Genomic DNA, 2048 nt, shown 5'->3' with positions numbered 1-2048 from the left:
AGCCAAGACAGCTGGGACCAGTTGCCTCGCAAAGCCGAAGGCTCAGCTGACGGCTTGTCTATTAGTATTCAGCGAGGTTCTAGGCAATATTTACGATGATAGAACTTTTAATGGAGACTCACTCCGGTTAATTGGTGTCAAGTTGTCGCAGGGATAGTCAGGGGGAGGGGAGGGGAGGGATTGGAAGGGAGAGAGGAGATGGAGGTGGTAAGCGAGGAAGGAGGTTTGGAGAGAGGAAGGGAAAAGCTTAAGACGCTAGGGGGGATGGGCTGAGAGGGAGGGAGGGGATGCAGGCGGTAGACGGGGTAGGGTTGGGAGATGAAAGGCGATGTAGGAGGTAGAGGAAGGGAGGGCGTAGGAGGAAGGAAGAGGAACAAGCTAGGGAAGTGGGATGAGGAAACAAGTTCGGGAAGTTGTAAGACGGATCAAAATGGATATTTTATTTGTAATTTCAGTTGCAAAGTGATCGATAAAGAATAAACATTAATATGAACATAAAACTATGTTTGTAATATGACCAAAAAAATAAACTAAGAACAGGGACAAAGTGGGAGAGGCGGAAATTCCAGGAAATGGGTTCACAAATTTAGTTTACATTGTGCCTTAATCTGCATGAGACATGGCTGGACTCCATTACAACCTGACTCGTAGATCTTCACTTATTATACCACATGAAACCTTAGCCCTTTGAGATGTAAGGAACTTATGTACAGCAGCAGATTAACTTTTACTCTCAGGCATAGAAAAGTGTAGTTTAATTCTCAAACACATTTCACTAGCTCTTACATGATCAGACGGCATTTGCTGTACGTGAAAAATATCTGCAAATCTTTTCTGCCGAGTACACATAAGTATCAGCCAGGAATACCAGATGCCAACGTATGTAGACGACCTTGCACTATTACATAACGGCAGAGTCGCCCCAGTGGTTAAACTCCTATGGCGTGTACATAAATGCTGATAAATATACAGGTATTCATACAACTTTATCGTATTTTTTCGACGGTCTAACTCATACATCCATTGTTAAACGTACTCTTTTGTTCGTAGATGAAAATGGATCATAAATCATACAATTCTCTTACGTGAGCAGCTTTCCTACTTTCAAACCTGACTCCAAACTTCTACAATAACCGCAAGTCTGGCAAACGCTATCTACAATCTACGCCGACTAACAACGACCTTCAGAACCCACCACACATGCGGAGACTTTCTCGCTAATTATGAATGATGGTGATAAGGAACCGTAGGTGAGGCTATTATTGCCTAACCTACTCGGGCAGAGGTCTGCCGACGTGTCCCAGAGACATATATGTATGTGTGAGTGTATATATATATATATATATTATATATATATATATACTATTTATATATATATATATATATATATATATATATATATATATATATATATATATATATATATAGATATATACATATATATACATATATATATATATATATATATATATATATATATCAAATAATGTATATACATATATATGTAGTAAATAATATATATACATATATATATATATATATATATCAAATAATGTATATACATATATATGTAGTAAATAATATACATACATGTATCTATTTTATATATTTTAAATCGATATATATATATATATATATATATATATATAATGATTATATATAAAAATCATATATATATATATACATATTTATGTATAACAATAATTATATATATTATACGAAAATATATATTATATATATATATATATATATATATATATATATATATTATATATATAATATATTATTATATTATATATATATATATATTATATTAAATCATTATATATATGTTATAAAAAACTTGAATATATATATATATATATATAATATATATATATATATCTCATGTTGTATATTATTTACTTATACATTCTCTAAGTATATACCTTATTTTGATATTTATAACTTATAAACTATATATATATATGGTGTTATATATATTAATATATATATTTATACACATTTTACAGAAGAGATACTACACCTATGATTTCTGACATTCTTAT

General features: G+C 31.4%; 1 protein-coding gene across 1 annotated transcript in view; it reads right to left on the bottom strand.

The window, feature by feature from the left end:
* Positions 1–2048, bottom strand: part of LOC122265822 (cytoplasmic tyrosine-protein kinase BMX-like) — a 15072-nt gene that overhangs the window by 986 nt on the left and 12038 nt on the right. Inside the window, exon 5 of the mRNA XM_043035253.2 lies at positions 732–834. Within this exon, the coding sequence (XP_042891187.2) occupies positions 732–834 (103 nt within the window). The remainder of the gene's footprint in view (positions 1–731; positions 835–2048) is intronic.

The sequence above is a fragment of the Penaeus japonicus genome, unplaced genomic scaffold (assembly GCF_977035675.1).
Source record: "Penaeus japonicus unplaced genomic scaffold, GWHDUDI00000001_assembly GWHDUDI00000006, whole genome shotgun sequence".
NCBI classification, from domain to species: Eukaryota; Metazoa; Arthropoda; class Malacostraca; order Decapoda; family Penaeidae; genus Penaeus; species Penaeus japonicus.
The sequence above is the reverse complement of the archived record's forward strand: the minus strand, read 5'-3'. Positions and strand labels throughout refer to the sequence as shown.